The following is a 16157-nucleotide window of genomic DNA, read 5'->3' as shown; positions in this document are numbered from 1 at the left end:
TTTTCCTATACTTCTGTGAGAAGTATTTGTATTTACAAAAGAGAGCGTATTTGCCGGGACAGTAGGCTTATCAGTCCATGTGAGTACTTGAATGTCAGTTTTTGCTCCATTCTATGTGAAGTTAAGAGTTTTATGATCTGATCCCAAAAGGGCAGATCAGTAGTTATTCAGCACTAAATCCTTTTGCAAATTGTTATTTCATCATTTTAAAAAAGGCTTTTTCTGTTCCTTTGCAGTCACTCTTGGAAGCACATGATATTGTGGCTTCAAAATGTTACGATTCTCCTCCTTCTAGCCCAGAAGTCAATAATTCTTCAGTGAACAACCAGATTGTTCCAGTAGATGCTATTCGTATCCTTGGAATTCACAAAAGAGCAGGAGAACCACTGGTAAGTAATTGAAGATGAGTAAGTCTTTAATTTAAAAGTGCAAGTGAAAACATTTGCGTGTGCCTGATTTCTATGTTTTAATTATTTCCGTAATGTTGTGTCATTTAGTGGGTGATAGGATCAGTATGGAGAGGTTGAAATAAGAAGATACTTGTATATTGTCCATCCTGTTCTCTTTAAAAAAATTATGGGATAGTGAATAAGCAGTCATTAGGCTGAATGACTTGCTAGCATAACTGACTAACACAACATCTGTTTGGTCCTGATAGAAAATGACAGTATTGCATGCAGTCAAGAACAATACAGTCATTGTTCACTCGCATGAAAACCTTGTCTGAAAGTACTTTTGTGTCACCTGGCGATTATCTGTGAATTAAGGACTCTTACGCTGTAGTAACTATTACTGTCTGTTTTCATTGGGGTGGATAGAATATCCCAGAGCTGTATATCTTTGCCTGAGATAATGGTAAAATGAAATTGAAATTCAAACAATGGTAAACTGGGTGTCACGTACCTCTTTCAGGGTGTTACGTTTAGAGTTGAGAACAATGATCTGGTAATAGCACGAATTCTTCATGGCGGAATGATAGATCGACAAGGTCTTCTGCACGTAGGTGACATTATTAAAGAGGTGAATGGCCATGAGGTTGGAAACAATCCAAAGGAATTGCAGGAACTGCTGAAAAATATTAGTGGCAGTGTCACTCTGAAGATTCTCCCCAGCTACAGAGATACTGTTATTCCTCAACAGGTCAGTAGCACGTTTCTAACAATTCTATCAAAAGTGCTTCTGCTTGGTACTTTATTGCATAAGATTATTTTAAGATTTTGGATTAGACATGTTTTGATTATTTTGTGTATTTAATGCTAGCAGGATGGATAAAATGTAGATACCTGTGTTCACCTTTACATTTTGGAAATGGGTTTATTCAGAAGATTAATACCGTGCCAAGTATGCCTGCTTAAAAAATTCTAATTAGTATCTAAGATTGATAAGCATTTGTTTACTACATATAAAGCCAGTTTCTTTGACATCCTGGGACCTCTGATGACCTAGTCACAATCACAGTAAACTGCAGTGAACTGCATGTGTTGGTACCATGATCAGTGTCCAAGTAATCTGTTTCATAGAATTCAGAAACACATTGAATTCAACAGATGAGCTTGAACTCGCTGACTTAAGTAGGAACTTGCATGGTGGCTATTGCTTATCCTTTTGTTGTTGCTGCAGGCAGTTGGTTTCTCCACTGCAGAAGTAACTTGTTGCTCTAAATCAGTGCATTTGAAACATCTTACAAGACAGTCCTTCAGGTAGTGGGTCTCAATGCCCGTGACTATAATAGACTATGCTTACATTGAGGACATGCTGAGGGAATGGGCTCTATTTGAGGCAGGTGGGCTGCTTCCTTTGCTCCCCAGCCTGGTAGAGAAAAAGTCAAAGATGTTTCCAGTCTGCTGGTGCAACTTACTGGTTCTTCCCCTGCATCAAAATTGAGTTCCAAGCAGTCGCATATCCTGTTTGTTTCAAAACACTGAGTTCATGGTGAAATCAATTCTTAAGATTCCACAAGCCGTGAATACAGTGTTCTCATTCTGAGATTTTTTTATATTTTTAAGTAATTTAAAGTCAGAATACAAATTGAGTTGTATATACCAAAATGCAAAAATGAGTGTTTTGTAATACATTGTCCAAATAGAACAGTTGTTTTTTTATTTTTATCATGAAGCTCCTTGAGCCAAGGTTTGCACTGTTGATTATTCTATTCTCTCAGCTGGTATATGCCAGTTTTTCCCATAGATTGTGTTTTACTCGCCAAATGCAACTTCGATCGTGTCAAACCTTTTATGCTGTAGGTAAAGACATTACTTCAGTTTGACAGATAAATTAGTAAGAACGTATTTTATAATGTTTAAGCTTTGTAAATTTTTACATATTTCAGGTTTTTGTGAAGTGTCATTTTGATTACAATCCATATAATGACAACCTCATCCCATGCAAAGAAGCAGGTCTGAAATTTTCTAAAGGAGAAATTCTTCAGATTGTAAACCGGGAAGATCCAAATTGGTGGCAGGTCGGTAAAAAGATTAAAAAAATAAAATATAAACCTGAAAAGTTTCACTAGTTGCCTTAATAATAAACTCTTTAAATTACATTCTACTTCCATGTAACAGTAGATGTGAAAAAAAATATTTACACTGCAATATATTACACTGTTAATTTCTAGATATTAACGGTTGAAATACTAGAGAAAATTGAATGGTATAAATTGTATATGTAACACTCATTTTGCTATTACTGCTATTTATTTGTCTTTCTTCTTACATCATAAGCCTAGACATTCTAAAATCAGTTTAAGTGGACAATTCCTAGCAGAAAGTCTTAGGTTGACTGTGAATTGTGGTAAGCCTTCCCTGGCAGTGGCTGTGGAAGAAGTGGACCCTGTCCTGAGCGCTCAGAGTTGAGGAGAGAGAGGGGAGTTAACCCTGTGGATTTGAAGAGGGGTGAGAATAGGTATTTGGAGAAGCTGTATCTTTTATTTCCACAGTGGTGGTCAATGTCTGTGAGCTGTAACATGCATGTTCATAATCCAAGTGTTTGGCACTATTTCAAGTATGAACAGTTCATCCTGCTTTAAGGTCGTATTCAGTCCTTCAGTAGAAATGTAATCCAGTCTTACCCTATCTTTATTTTTTGTAAGACTTTATACATGCAATTAAGCATTACCAGTGCCTTTGAAAGTGGGACAAGTGGTCCTGTAAGAAACGTTTCTCAACTGAGACAGATACTCAAAATTGCAAGTGGCAGTGGCAATCTAGGCAAAGAGTTTAGCACTATTAATTTCCCTTTCTACCCTTAAATTGCTCACCCTTTTGCTAGATAACAAGGAATAGTGAGCCAGTTGTTACTTGAGGGCAATATATATATGACTTCTTTAAAAGCAACAAAAATACTTGAATATACATCAACAACCGTTGCTGAATTCTGTTGCTTGTCAGTGACAGTAATAACAGAAAGAGACTAAAAAGTGTGAGGGAAGACAGAAAATTTATTACTGCTGAGTTAATTAGTTTCAGGAGTTAGACACTCCAAAACTCTGGAGTAGTTTGACATTTAGCTTGCATTCTGTTTTCTGTGTTGCTTTTCAAATTCTCCAGTTGTAACCTGTGGGAGTCCAGGGGAAATCAATCTTAAACACTCGATCGGTGGCAAAAATGAAATGAGTTAAACCAATATAGTGTGTTGCAAGTATTGCTATGCAGATCATGCCACTGAGAAAAAAAGTAAAATGCATCAATACTTACCATTGAGAAACTCTGGCAGTGTGAAAGTCACTCAACACCACCTTGATGAGAAAAATGCTTCTGATAAGTAACCTGTGATTTTCTGCACCCCGCCCCCCCCCAGGCTAGTCATGTCAAAGAAGGAGGAAGTGCGGGGCTTATTCCTAGCCAGTTCTTGGAAGAGAAGAGAAAGGCCTTTGTTAGGAGGGACTGGGACAACTCAGGTGAGATTTAATGAATTTCAGGCATAGATTTTTCTCTGCCTCCATTTGTTTTGCTTTTCCTGCCTTCATAGATACTAGAAAACTAATGTGTGAGAATACACAAAATATTGCGAAACACTGATTATTATATTTTGGCTTTGACTGAAGGACAAAGGCCAAAGTCTATGCTTAGTCTTCGCAGATACCTGAATCAGTTTTGCCACCTGCTGATGAAAAGCTATATGAGGTGGGAAAGGCATAAGAATTAGCTCTCTTTCTTTTAAATTATATTTTTATAGTATTCACTGAAAGTTAATAAATTAAACATGTTTGATGGATTTTTCTGCTGCTTTTTACAAAGCTTTCTAGGAAAATTAACTTTTTCTCTGTGTTTGATTCTTACCATACCATTTGATGTGTATGAAAATAGATGTGATCTTCTGCCATAGAGTATATAAAATTCTACAATAGTCCTTGTAGATTTAATAAGGTTAAATTGAATATGTTCGTGTAAATAAGCCTTGGAAAAATATGTTTAACAAAAATTATGAGTTTGTCTCAATTTTTATTTCTAGGGCCTTTCTGCGGAACGATAAGCAGCAAAAAGAAGAAAAAAATGATGTATCTCACTACAAGAAATGCAGGTATCTCTTAATATTACATATGAATCAAAGTTCTCTAGGCTTCTAAACTTGCGGAGTCTAGTGTTTCCAGAGCTGAAAGACTTGCAGTAAAATATTTGATTATAAATTTGATAGATCAGGTAGTTTTTATGGTTTAAAAGCAATAGTGGCCAGTGGAGATATGGTGGTGCTGAGTCCATCTTTTGGTAGGTGGAAGTCAGAAGAACTGTGAGTTAAAAGAGAAGAAAAAAAAAGTGAAAGCTTTATTGCCAGCAGGCTGAAGGATGTGATCCTTCCCCTCTACTCAGCACTGGTGAGGCCACACCTGAAGTGTACTGGGCTCCTCCACAGTGCAAGAGATGCATGGACACATGAAGATGATGAAGGGACTGGAACGTGCCTCCTGTGAGCAAAGGCTGAGAGAGCTGGGACTGCTCAGTCCGGAGAAGAGAAGGCTTTGGGGGGGGGGTGTCTCATCAACGGATATAAATACCTGAAGGGAGGGTGCAAAGAACCAGGCTCTTTTCAGAGGAGCCCAGTGACAGGAGCAGAGGCAACAAGCAACAATGCAGGAGATTCCCTCTGAGCATCAAGAAACACTTTTTCCACCATCAGGTTGACTTGAGCACTGGCCCAGTTTGCCCAGAGAGGTTGTGGAGTCTTCCTTCTTGGAGATACTCAACAGCCATCTGGACATGGTCCTGGGCAACCATCTCCAGTTAGCCCTCCTTGAGCAGGAGGGTTGGACCAGGTGACTTGCAGAGGTCCCTTCCAACCTCAACCATTCTGTGAAAGCTCGCTAATTGTTAATGACAGTTTTCTCATTCTGATTCAATGTCAAATTTTCTCCTTTGAAGTAAAGGTAATAATCTGACCTTATGCTGTCCATGAAGGGGTTTATTCCCATACCAATTTAAAGCAAGAAAGCTTTTATCAGACTTGATGCCCTTTGAGTACTATTTATATTCACATGTGGTGTGTTGATATATAGCAGGACTGCTTAAATTTTTTTTCTTAAAGTACTGACTGTGTATTAACTATTATTTTTGTACATTTGTCAATATAGAATTTGATCGTCATGAAATCCAGATCTATGAGGAAGTAGCAAAAATGCCTCCTTTTCAGAGGAAGACACTGGTCTTAATTGGGGCCCAAGGAGTGGGGCGAAGGAGTTTGAAGAACAGGTTTATAGTACTGAATCCTACCAGATTTGGAACAACAGTGCCATGTAAGTTTTGTCACCATTCCTATTGTAATATCCTGCTGTGAGTCTCTGATTATCTGGAAAATACCTGATATTTATCCCAGTGATTCAGGGTAGGAGTAATTTTGTCACAGTATAGAAGTTGTATAGAGTGGGAAAAGAAAAAGGTTCTTCGTCTTCTCAGACAACTGAACTAACATATGATGACAGTGAAAATATTTGCAACTAGCAATTAAATGTTACTGATGCTGCAGAAGAGCTATTTTTGCATGTGCAGTGTTTCAGTCTGCTATGTTTCTTCAGTGAAAGTCAGCATCAGTTACTGAGGGGATTCTAGAAGTTTCCTTGTAGTCTTCTGTAATGAACAGCCAGTGGAGTTTCTCAGGTCTGCTGTTTAGTTTTCCATCTGTAGAAGCACCCTAGGTATTATAAATTGTTACTTCAGTATTAGAAATGTAGGGAAAAGCAACAAACTTCCAGTAAAACTGAAGTGTTTGTGATCTCCACGATTTGTGTGATAGTCTGATGTTTTAATACATCTAGCCTCAAGCCCAGGATCTTTTTCTCCCTGTCAAGTTCAGAAAAAACCTCCTCCCTCACTGAAGTTTTCTTTTCTTGCCTTCCTTCCACATAGTTACTTTGCTCATTCACAAGATCTTTATTTTTTTTAACTCCCCCCAGTATGACTGCTGACCAGAGAAATCTCCCCTAGCTACTTACTGTTCTCCTCCTGCAACCTGCTTTTCACAGTTTGAAAACCAGTCTGTGCCTTTCTGTTTTCAGTGGGCAAGAAGTAGATCTGATAATAGGGGAGGAGGGACAGGTCTTAAAGATAAATTGTGCAACATGAGAAAACCAGTTTCTGTAATTTGCTGAATCTCTAACACCAAAACCAGCCAGGGCTCTAAGAATTGGTATGTGTGACTGATAACAAGGTTGACTTCTCAGGGCTACTTTTTAAAGAAATCCTCCCCTGTGTGAATCTCATTATTTTATATTGGCAAAACAGTAAGAAACTTTTTATTACTTCTAAAATTCTTTATTCCCTTTTTAAAAAGGCCTCAGAATTACTGGTTTCTCTAAAATGCTATATAGATGCTTAAATATATATAAGTAATGCAACGCAGTGATAAAATGCTTTCGCTTGGAGCTCTTGAACACCCTTCAAAGGCATAAAAATTAACTTTTCCAACCTATCAATCTGACAATCTACTCATGCGCATGCAGCACATAGTTATTGTATATAGAATATCCTCTCTACTTTAGATTTAGATTTTAAGTAGGATAATCAGTAATCTTCGTTGGGCTCGGTTTCTCTGATCAGAAGAAAATTCTCATGGTTATTGACAAACGAATATGTGGGGGGAGGGTTGGTTTTTTGTTTTTTAAATGGCTGAATCGGATCCATTTTGCTATGGGGAGAAGCACGTCCTTGGTGTTGAGCTCTAATCTATCAGATGGTGCTGCGTTCTTTTTCTTCAGCATGGATAGCCGAACTCATCTTCTTGCTGTAAACTGTTAAAGCTCATTCTCCAGAATTTATTTCAAACTGATAAGATTTATTTGTATTGTATTAACAATTATAGTTTTCATCTTTCTATAGAATCTTGGCTAAAACTAGATGTTCTAGTAATAACGCTTATTGCTAATGGCTTCAGAAGATCATTTCTCCTGGAACGTGCATTTTCTGTAATGCTGAAGTTGATAGGAATTACTGGAAGGGGGAGAATGCTTTCCACTTGTGTTACCAAGTTGCACCAAGTGGTGATATGGCACTAAGTGGTGATACAAGTATTAACAAAGGGATCCATTCACTCTTATGTTTAATATATTCTAGAGTTCAAATCTAATTAAATGCAAGTAGTGGGCAGATAATATGACAATAGGACAGCAAAGTGGGTAATAAGCTGATTTTTTTTATTATTAAATTTTATTTATTTTCACTTTCTTGCTTAAATAATGTCTGTACTGCACAGTCTAGCCAATACCCAAGATAGCTGCTAATGTTTTACTTAATTATTTGCTTTAATCTCTCTGCGGTGAATTTACCTTGCTTTAAAAAGGGTAAGTTGTCCTGGAAGGCAGCATTAGCTGCACTCCACTAAAATTGTGCTACGGTGGCCGGGCTTCTGATATTTAAGCTGATTTTCTTTAGAGCTAGCTCAGGTAATTCTACCCCGAATAACAGGGCAAAGTGTGTGCTAAAGTCTGGGAGATGGGTTGGAGCAGATTTTGATGTGTGCTCAGTCATTTTCGGAAGTACGTTTGGCATTTGAGAGTTAAATTTCCATTTGATTTCTAAGTCACTTAAATAACTATTTTATTAAGTGAATAATCAAAAAGAAGATATGAAAGAGCACGGTATATGGTGTGAAGGAGTAATAGAAAGGAAATAAGCAAATGGGTGGGTAAGCAACAGGAAAGAATAAAAATAAAGGGAACAGGAGGGGCTCAGTTTGGAAACTTGCACTACAGCAATTGATTAATCTGTATATGGAGCAATTGTAGTTGTATATTAATGTGTATTATACTCTCCCTAACTTCATAGGCAGCCCGGTGTCCTATTTGTATTCCAAATATAAAAAGAAAACATTCAGTTTATATTTTAAATTTTTTGTTTAGTTACTTCACGAAAGCCAAGGGATGATGAAAAGGATGGGCAAGCGTACAGATTTGTGTCACGAGCCGAAATGGAGATGGATATCAAAGCTGGCAGATATTTAGAGCATGGAGAATATGAAGGAAATCTTTATGGCACCAAAATTGATTCCATCCTTGAAGTTGTTCAGACAGGAAGGACCTGCATCTTGGACGTGAATCCACAGGTATATCATTTATAATGTTACACTACAAGTGTAGGAATGTAACGTTGCAGAGATCTGCCTTTACATTTGAAGGCTTCTTATCTGGTTTCGAGATTACAGTATCAACTGGGTTCTTGCATTTGTGGCACTGAGTTGGAATGAGTTAGAAAGATGGAATTAAAAACAACTTAGATTCTGCATGGAAGAGGAGTCTTGCAGAGGAGTAAATAATCTTTTTAGCCAAGGAAAGAATGATGTTGAGCATTTCAAAAGGCAGCATAGGAGTTTCTAAAATAGAAATAAAAATCTTCGCTTATGTGTTTCTGCCCATTGTAACAGACTGGTTTTGCAGTGCCCCTTAAGTAATGGGGACACGTGGTGAGTCACTCTCAAACTATGTGTTTTTTTTCTTTTTCTTTGCTCCTAGGCCCTGAAAATATTGAGGACTTCAGAATTCATGCCCTATGTAGTGTTTATTGCTGCGCCAGAGTTGGAGACTTTGCGTGCTATGCACAAGGCTGTGGTAGATGCTGGAATTACAACCAAACTTCTCACTGTAAGCAGATTATTTCATGTTTAGTTTGCTTTGAACAGGATGTTCTTAGATGTATTTTTTTTTTACTTTCATTTTAGATGGAATTTGTTCTGAAATTCATGTCTCTAAGAAAAGTTAGGCAATGCTTTTGCTGATTACTTAGTAGAAGTTAATCAAATACTATATATAAGGCAGATTGCTTCTTTCTTAAAAATAGACCTCTTACAGAGAAGTGTTGATTACAAAAATTACTTCTAATGTGTTCTTTGGGAAGTGTCACCTTTGATTATTTGCATAGATATTTGATGGTGGGAATTGTTCTTTTATGTAAATGTCTTTCCTTCACTTTCCCTATCTCTCCCCCTCAAAATGTTTTCTTCAGGTTTGTCTTATATAGGTGTGCTTTAAAAATGGAATCTCTAATCCTTAGGAAAGATATTGCAGCCTGAGTGAAAAAAGACAAAACCCAAACAAACTAAAAAACCCCAACACACAAAAACCCCCACAGAACGCAATTAAGCCTTGTTTCCACAAGCATGTGCTGCAGTGAGAGTGGCTGGGAGCTGCCAGAAGAAGTGTTGAATAGCTTCTCTGCCCCTTACGTTCCTTGGATTTGTCATGTAAAACGAAGTGGCACATTTTATTCATTAGATCTTCTCTCCTTTTCTGAGACACAGTGTGTAGCAGAGCGAAATGAGACATGCTTCCTGCAGCGCAGCAAATTATAAATTTTCTGTATGGGCATGACCCTTCCCAGCTGCAGGACCAAAGCAAAAAAAGCCAGACGGAGCAGTTAAGACACCCATCCTCTGTGTTCAGCAGCACAACTGCCCCATCTGAGAAAAGCCCTGGTTTGCTGAAACTCACAAGAGTGCTACAGCTTAGATAGTAGCAGTACCTTGTATAATGCTGATAAGGCATTCAAAGCAATAAAATGGAGGTGGGTTAATTTCCACTAAATGAATATGGGATTTTTAGTCTTTTTTGTTTTTCTTTTCTTTTCAAAACCTGTGAGATCCCATTCTCTTAACCACATGAGAGAACGTCATGTGGTCCAGAATCTAGTCATGGATTCTGGCTATTAGAGATTCTAGTATCTCTGTGGGTGCTTGGCTTTTCCTCCTCCCTGCCCCAAATGAACCTTGAATTTTGTGATGCATATACAAGAAGGCAAGATTAAAACTGTCCAGACAACTATAACAGTAAATTCCTGTATTTCCTAATAATCTGTTCCCTAAGGGACTTCCTTGCCTTTGTTTTCCTTGTCCTTATGAATAATAAAGAGGATAGTTAGTTTTTAAAATATGCATTTCTGTATCTTTATGGATTCTAAATCATATCTGTACACATGCATAGAAAGAGTATGATTTCCTGTTTCATATTCCTGTACTTCCTGAACAAATGAAAAACCAATGTAGTTTAAAGTATTACGTTCTGGCTCTTGTGGTGCTACATTTGCGTGTCTCCTTCATTTACTGTGAAGGAAAGGCTGTTCACAGACTTACTTTTTCATTTTGGCTTTTGTATTGACAACTGTATCAGGACTTGAAAATATTAAAATAAATATGGTCAAGGGGACAAATCTCATAACCGGTTACAAAAAATTGCTTTTGTGCAAAAGTGGAGAGGCATTTTCTAAGAATGTAGGATTAACGAAACATAAAAAAACTGCTCAGTGGCAGCACTTCATGAAGGCTTCATAATGTAGGAACATAAATTTCCTGCATATTTTGCAGCTCATGTCAGAACTGAAATAATGCAGCAGTAGTTTACAAATGGGGAGCTGATGTCAGGTGAGCAAGGCTGAAATGTAGCCTCTGAAAGCAATAGGGTATTCTAGAGCTTTGTTCTGCTAGAAATGTATCTTTCATTGTCTTTCATTTCGTACTAATTTAAATTCTTGGGGTTTTGGGTGCTTTCCATGGAAATAAAAAAGGGCATAAATGTATTTACGTAACTGATTGACTCAGTCGTTCCTAAAGAATTCATTTTATTCTGATGGGATCGTCAGTTGCACGTACAAAATGATGAACTGCCCGTTGTTCAGATCAACCCAAGTTCATGTGCTTCTATTGACTTTCTTGAAAACTGCAAGATTTGCAAACATTTGGTGGCCATATTTAATATTATTGGCCCAGCACGTAACATTTTCAGCCCTTTCAATGCATTTTAGCTTATGGTTTTTGTGGATTTACCATAAGAAAAAAAAAAAATTTCATTATTTTTAAGATATATTCAGTATATAGCTTTAAATAGTTGCAGTGCGTGACGAAGAGATGCTTCTATATTTGTAAGGATTTGACAAGTCTTTTGTTCTCAGTAATCTTTAATATCTCTTCAACAGGACACCGATTTGAAAAAAACCGTGGATGAAAGTGCTCGGATCCAGAGAGCCTACAACCACTACTTTGATCTGACCATTGTAAATGACAACCTGGACAAAGCCTTCGAGAAGCTCCAGACTGCCATCGAGAGACTGCGGCTGGAGCCACAGTGGGTCCCAATTAGCTGGGTATATTGAGATTTCTCAAGAGGAGCTTAAGTAACAATTAAAATCAGCTGCAGCAAATATGCTAATGTGACGTTGTGTAGATACCAACGATAACCTACGGCACCTGTGCATTTTTACTCTGTGTATATTCAACAGTACACTGTTCTGAATTTTTATAAAAAAGTTGAAGGGAAAGTGTACTTAAATATGTAATTTATTTTAATTTTTCTAACTTTTTACAGATAACCTTTCTATTCATATCACATGAAGGAAATGCGTTTAAGCATTTTTATATGTTTTGATTTAGTACCTTTGCCTTTTTCATCTAAGAAACTTTCAGTCATTCACTTCAACATTTACGTCTTGGTCTTACATTTTCACTGTGATTAAAAAAAGGATACTTGAAACAATTTTTGTAAAACTTGTTAACGTCAGTGTTTAACTGGTCAAAAGTCTTATTAGTCTTATTAGGAAGGAACACTAATTTCTTTTGGGGTTTTTTTCTTCCTTAAAAAAATAATAATTTCATGGGAGCAGAATTTTCAATCTTAAAAGCAGCAGCCAACACCCAGCTCCATTGCTCCAGCTTCTTTCGGCTTAATGTTGGTGCATTCTTGATGTTTCACAAATTCTTGACGTCGCTTGATTTAGACGACTGCTGTGTAGGTTCCTCTTGAAACAACGTAAAGCAATCCCTTGCAAGCTGCTTATTAGGCTGTTCTTGGGAGCCAACCAGTTCACCCAGTACAGGTGAAGTACTGACGTTAGAGAGCTTGTACGCAAGGTAATTCAGTGCGATTTGAATAACGGTCAAGTAGCCTGAGAGAGAACCTGGTAACACGGAGCCTTGTAGAGTGACGCTTAATGTTTAGGAGTATTTATTCACACCTTGCAAAAACACATTGCTTTAGGGAAAAAAAAAAAGAAAAAAATGGGGGCGGGCATTTTCTTTTCTTAGGACATTGTTTGATATTTGTGTAGTGATCGATCTGTGGCTTAATTTCCTGTGAAATCTAGCTGGGTTCTATATTATCTTTTTGGATATTTGTGTGTGATCAACTGCTGTATTCTTATGAGTGTGATGTAATGGAATTTCTGTGCTTTTTGTTCTTAATTGTTTTTAATTGCATTTTTTGTTAGATAGCTTGTGAATTGGAAGCTTCCTGCTAAAAAGCAGTGTTGTTTATACGTTTTTGTTTTACGACATATTTCCTTTTGTTTAGTGACAATTCTCCCCTTAGTAGGCTCATTGATATAATTTGTATTAGGTTGAAGTTCATCGATCAAAACTTACGCTGATGTAAATTTCTGCTTAATGAGAACAAAAGGAAAATATAGCTCGTCGCTAAGACTAGCTCTTTTTGTGACAATATTTGATATTACAATGTCAGCTGTTGTACATAGTAACATTCGTCATCACTTACCAGGTTAGGTGTCTAAACCAAAGTCATCTATTTGTTTAATTCCTCTTCCATCTGGTGACCGGCACCCGGCTTCCAAATTCTTTTTCAACACCAAGGTGTGACATGGAATGCTATCAGAAGGCAGCTTCCTCAGAACTATTTCTGAAGGAAGAGAGGCTTAGGCACTGTAAAACAGTATTGCTTTGGGGGCTCTTAAAGACTTACATGTGCACAAGGAAAAGAAAAATGGAGTTGATGCAGTATAGGGAAAAGTGTAAGTCTCAGACAAACCTGTACGCTACAGGTGATTTTAAAAATCCTATAAAGTTAGTTGTTGTGGGGGGAAGGGGACAGGGAGGGCTTGAGATCCCAGTGTACGTGGAAAACATTAGTCGAAACTGTGTATAGCACAGGTAATCTTTGTGGCTCTTAATACTGAGATTTCAGTCTTGTAGAGGGAGTCTGAAATTCTCCACGGAAAATTTGTACCACTACTGTGTTTTATTGTTATACTTTTCAGGATGCGTTTTCTCTGGTTTTGTTTTAAGTTCAGCAGAGCTTTTAAATGTGGCACCAGTGTGAGACTTTCGTTTTCCTTTCCCAGGAGCCACGTTCTGTGATCCTATCGCTCAGAGGCGGCTCTGAGAAAAGGATGGAGTGTTGTATGTAGCAGCAATGATAGCGGAGCTGTTGCTTGACCATTTTAATGATTTGCTGTTGGCGCTATATGCCGAACGTGACTAAACTGTGTTTGTGTACTGTGTAATAGGAGACCTACACGTGCTGTAAGATGTGCTGTCTGGACAGATACGATGCCTTTTCATTAAGAGTTAGAAAATACTCTATTTGTGATGCCAAAAGTGGGCTGCGCTCACTCTTCCCTAATGACTGGAATGAGAAGATTCTTCAGTTTCCACACCGTAGTACTTTATATTGCACATATCACTTATTTTCATCTTTTTTTTTTTCCTATAAATTTCCTTAAACAAATGAAACACATGAAAACTGGGCACCAAGGTTTAGTCGGGAAAACCTCTCTACTCCTTCTGTTTCCATCCCAGAGAGGATACTGGCAAAAGAGCCCCCCTAGTTACCAATCTCCAAATAGCCGTGTGTTTGCTAAAGCTTCAGCTTTCCCTTTTAAATGAAGCGGTTTGCAGGGTGGAGCCTCGTGGCTGACCGTGTGCTGGGGTCAATGTAGGTGGGAGTGAGAAGTGCAATTCTGACGCAGTAAGAGAAGATGGCTTGCTTAGGTGCTACGCAGATTTGCATCACCATGTCTGCGGGTTTTAATAGGATGTCCGCATTCAGGTTCTAAGGGAAAAAAACCCCGCAAAACAAAACCAGACACCACAGTCCTTGCATCTGTTTATTAAACCTTGAAAATTGAGAGTTCAGAGTGGCAGGGATTGATGATGGGGGAGAGGGGTTGTTTTGTTTTTGTGGTGGTGGGGTTTGTTTTGTTTTGTTTTTCAGCAAAATCCAGTTTTCATCAGATATTCTGCTTAGCTTGTCACTAACTGGTAGGATGACTAAAGTGAGAATGACTTTTTTTTTTAAAAAGAGCATTATTTGAGGTTCTTAGAATGACAGAGCCATTTCAGTGTACACACAGGGGTGACTGATAGTCTCTACCTGTCCGGCTGTGCTCCATCAGATGTTCGGTAGAGACCTGTACATTACGCAATTAGGGGAGAAAGACACTATGGACGGCTAGTTTTGAGTGAGTGAAAATATTTCCGATAACAGCTGTCGGAAGTAGTTTGGAGGAGTTAAAATAAGTAGGATTTTGTGTTTCTCATTCTGTACTAAACATTCATTTTCCAGATACTAACAGGAAAACTTTTTACATTGACTGTTAATGATAACAATAGGTGTGTCTGAGCGAGGTGAAGATGCTGCTAAATGTTTAAGATATGTGGTATGTATCACAAGATAAATATGTAAGTAGTTTAGAAAAGTAAATTATCAAATAGTTGTCTGTGTATATGTATGTATGTGGATGGTAAAACAAAAAATGCTCACGTCTGCTAGCTCATGACTAAGCTACCATGACTTAATCCAGAAATGTACCTGCATGTGAGACTTTAGAACTGGTACACTTCTCTACCTGGTTTATTGTGTTTACTAATGTATATTTTTCTAAATATACAGATATTTCAATCTAAAAATTCTATATTTATCTGTAATTTCTATCTGTTTTGGAGAGTGCATGAGGTGCTGTAAAATTCTGTACATATAGAGACTTATAGAAGAAACACTGTAGTTGCCCTGTGAATGAAAAGTTATACATAGAAGTACGGTCGGTATGCCAAGAGCCACAAGTTATTTCCTTAAATGCACCAAAAAATTCCCTTAAGTGTGCACCAGTCTCAACTTTAATGTAAATACTTTGGTGCGTGTGTACCCAAGTGATTACCTTGCCGTCTCTAGATGTTACACTAGCAGGTCTGCTTTAGGTTCTACATCGTGTGACGACATGCACTCAATTAAAGTTTAGTGGGATAATTATAATGGGGTATGTCATCTTGCACAGATTTATAAAGGTCTTTAAAAATGTTCTGCAAATATAAAATGAAGGTAAAATTGGAGGAGAATCAAAGACCGACGCAAGTGAGGGAAATCGAATTTATAACCGATGCAGTATCCTTAGCTTGTGCTGTGTTCTGCGGCCGGGGCAGCTCTGTGTCCTTGGCTTTACAAAGCCTTGTGGAGCGTGTTGGCAGATCAGCTCATCGCTTCTGAATTTGTGTTTATATAAACTGTCACATCTTGGATGGGACACTTGGATGGGACACTTTTTTCCCAATCCTCTGTATAGTTCTAACTCACTGCATCTTCTAAAATCGTACCTAAATGACTTGCTGTACAAATTGCCTGCAGCTCAGTGTTCAGGAAGTCGTCTGGGTTTGGTTTGGTTTTGAAGAAGGTGACTTAGATAAGAAACAGGAAACTTTTTTCCTCTTTGAAATAGAAAATTCCTGGCTAGGTCCCCTTCAGAGCCAAGCTTGCCTCTGCTGTGCTTATGGAGCAGGGAGGAGTGATCAAGTAGAGCAGCACTCCAGAAATCGGGTGATGTGGGTTATTACCTGTATTTACGGGAGCTCTTACTGTAAACATAAACAAATTCAAACTTCCTTTTCCTATTCCTTGGTTTCCCACCCCGGGCGTTCTTGATCTTGCTTCTTCATTCAGACTGAACTTGAGGCAGACGCTGTTCCTC

The 16157-nt window shown here is 38.0% G+C and overlaps 1 protein-coding gene across 6 annotated transcripts in view; it reads left to right on the top strand.

Annotated features, from left to right (window-relative positions):
- Positions 1-14068, top strand: part of PALS2 (protein associated with LIN7 2, MAGUK p55 family member) — a 57178-nt gene extending 43110 nt beyond the window's left edge. For all 6 annotated transcript variants that reach the window (XM_054192495.1, XM_054192496.1, XM_054192497.1 and 3 more), the window contains 9 exons: positions 237-389; positions 913-1140; positions 2330-2461; positions 3796-3895; positions 4450-4518; positions 5564-5725; positions 8324-8526; positions 8933-9061; positions 11385-14068. In XM_054192495.1, coding sequence (XP_054048470.1) covers positions 237-389; positions 913-1140; positions 2330-2461; positions 3796-3895; positions 4450-4518; positions 5564-5725; positions 8324-8526; positions 8933-9061; positions 11385-11561 — 1353 coding nt within the window. In that variant the 3' untranslated portion in view covers positions 11562-14068. The remainder of the gene's footprint in view (positions 1-236; positions 390-912; positions 1141-2329; positions 2462-3795; positions 3896-4449; positions 4519-5563; positions 5726-8323; positions 8527-8932; positions 9062-11384) is intronic.
- Positions 14069-16157: the final 2089 nt, after the last annotated feature.

The sequence above is a fragment of the Rissa tridactyla genome, chromosome 2 (genome assembly GCF_028500815.1).
Source record: "Rissa tridactyla isolate bRisTri1 chromosome 2, bRisTri1.patW.cur.20221130, whole genome shotgun sequence".
NCBI classification, from domain to species: domain Eukaryota; kingdom Metazoa; phylum Chordata; class Aves; order Charadriiformes; family Laridae; genus Rissa; species Rissa tridactyla.
The sequence above is the reverse complement of the archived record's forward strand: the minus strand, read 5'-3'. Positions and strand labels throughout refer to the sequence as shown.